Source organism: Gavialis gangeticus, unplaced genomic scaffold (genome assembly GCF_001723915.1).
Source record: "Gavialis gangeticus isolate Ggan-Ray unplaced genomic scaffold, GavGan_comp1, whole genome shotgun sequence".
Classification (NCBI taxonomy): domain Eukaryota; kingdom Metazoa; phylum Chordata; order Crocodylia; family Gavialidae; genus Gavialis; species Gavialis gangeticus.
Genome location: NW_017729025.1, coordinates 49,420,859 through 49,422,899, shown reverse-complemented (window position 1 = coordinate 49,422,899; position 2,041 = coordinate 49,420,859). Strand labels below are relative to the sequence as shown.

General features: G+C 40.1%; 1 protein-coding gene across 1 annotated transcript in view; it reads right to left on the bottom strand.

Moving 5' to 3' along the window:
- Positions 1–242: 242 nt before the first annotated feature.
- Positions 243–2,041, bottom strand: part of SEL1L (SEL1L ERAD E3 ligase adaptor subunit) — an 85,599-nt gene continuing 83,800 nt past the window's right edge. Inside the window, exon 21 of the mRNA XM_019518698.1 lies at positions 243–904. Coding sequence (XP_019374243.1) covers positions 701–904 — 204 coding nt within the window. The 3' untranslated portion in view covers positions 243–700. The remainder of the gene's footprint in view (positions 905–2,041) is intronic.

The window sequence follows — 2,041 nt, the reverse complement described above, 5'->3', positions numbered from 1 at the left end:
TATACTGACCATCAGGAAAAACATAGGCTCTAAGAAAAGTCAGAGGTAAGTTCACTCAACATTTATAGATCTGTTTTCTGCTTTTATCTGCTTCTTCTGAATGCAGAATCCAGGTTAAACCATCCAAAATTGATTAAGAGATTATGAAGTGTGAAAGCTACTACTAAGAAATGATGAAAACACAAGCTGTAAAATACTTGGGATGCAGATCAGGAAAATAAATTATCATTGTAGCTCCAGAGCTACTTTTTTCTCTTTTTTTATTTATTTTTTTTACTTAAAAGGGCAAGAGAGTTCACCTGTTTCAAACTTAAGTTTGGGTTAATATTCTTCTTTCTACATAGGCCAACTCCTATTGGAAAACATGCACAATCCTCCAAAACCAGGTCTTCAGCATACTTTAGAAGATATTGAAAAAGAACTTTAAATGAAGAGAAACTGGATACAGCAGGCATCACTTTTGTAGTTGCACAATTGTTTCACAAAAAAGCCATTGTGTTATTCCATTGGCACGGAAACAACATTCAAATCTTGGAAAAAAAAGTTTCTTATCCCTGAAAAAAGGCATCATTCTAAGCAGCTTTCAGACTTTTATGCTTCTTCACGCCTCTCTGGAGGAAGGGACCATTGAGCTGATGTCTAAATCACAATGAAAACAGTTTGCTGGAGAATCCAGTTCTTTTCATTGAGGCTCCTGTTGCTATTGTGGTGGCTGGTGTTCTGGTGGAGGTTCTTGTTGAGGCACAGCTTGTCGCAGCCCTGCTGGTCTTGGGATTGCTTGATGTTGTCTCTGTCTATAAGCTATAACTGTTCCCAGAAGCAAAGCAATGATAGTCATAAGGTAAAGGTCCCATTCTGGTCCCAGCAGCTGATCCATGTCAACATGTGAAAATATTTCTCTGATCTGAAAACAAGACCCCCAAACCATTATGTTCTTTTGACTTAAAGTATGAGAAATGGCTGAAACCTTAATACACCTCTAAATTTGAGGAAAACTTGTTTTGTTATTTTTAAGCAATTTTTTATGCATAAGAACAAGCTTTTGCAGTTCTAGAAGAACTGAAATCCAGACTAATTCAAATAGCTACAAGCTCTACAAAACAAACTGCCTACATAGGTATACCTTTGCAGCAGTTCACAGGTTTCACTTACTTCCTGATAAAAGACTGAAAATTTATATTTTATTGATTGCAAGCTGCCTAGTTTCCCAGGACATAAGTACAGAACTAAAAATAGAAGTGGAAAATTAGGGAAGAAGGGTAAATGTTATGGCTAAGGCACTGAGCATGCTCTTGTTCACTCATTTCCCTACTCTGCTCCAGCCTTCCCATTTAACTTTGCTCAAGTCATTTTAGCTCAGATCCGCAAAGGGGATCTCACTTACCTGGGATCATGCTGATTATGGCTCTGCCTAATGCTGAAGTGCCCAGTTTTTGAAGTAGAATCACAAACTCTGGTTTGTTTTCTAAGTTCCCTATACAATGCAAGGTTAGATTCTGGTGCCTTGGAATGGGATTCATAGCAGCCAGCACGCATTTTTGGGCACAGAAGGGGCCACCTAAATTAGCCAACAGAAAATGCTGGGGAGAGAGGGATGTGCTTAAATTCTGCTCATCTTGCACTGTAGCTGAGAGGCAAGTTCTTAGGGATGCAAGCTAGTGTCCTGGATTCCAATTCCTGATCCCCTTCAGGTGACTGCCTTCAATACTCTGCTAAAGAAAAAAATGCTTCCAATTACACTTTTTTTTTCTGTTTCCAGAAATCTGGTGTTATTTTCTACACATGGGCTCAGCTTCAACAACAGGAAGCACAGAAAATGCCCCAATCCAGTCTTTCATAGATTTCATAGACATTTGGGCTGGAAGGGACCTCAGAAGATCATCCAGTCCAGCCCCCTGCCCAAAAGGCAGGAAGTCAGCTGGGGTCATAGGAACCCAGCAAGATAAGCATCCAATTTGCTCTTGAAGGTGTTCAATGGAGGTGCTTGAACCACCTCTGATGGCAGGCTGTTCCAGACCTTGGGGGCTTGGACAGTAAAGAA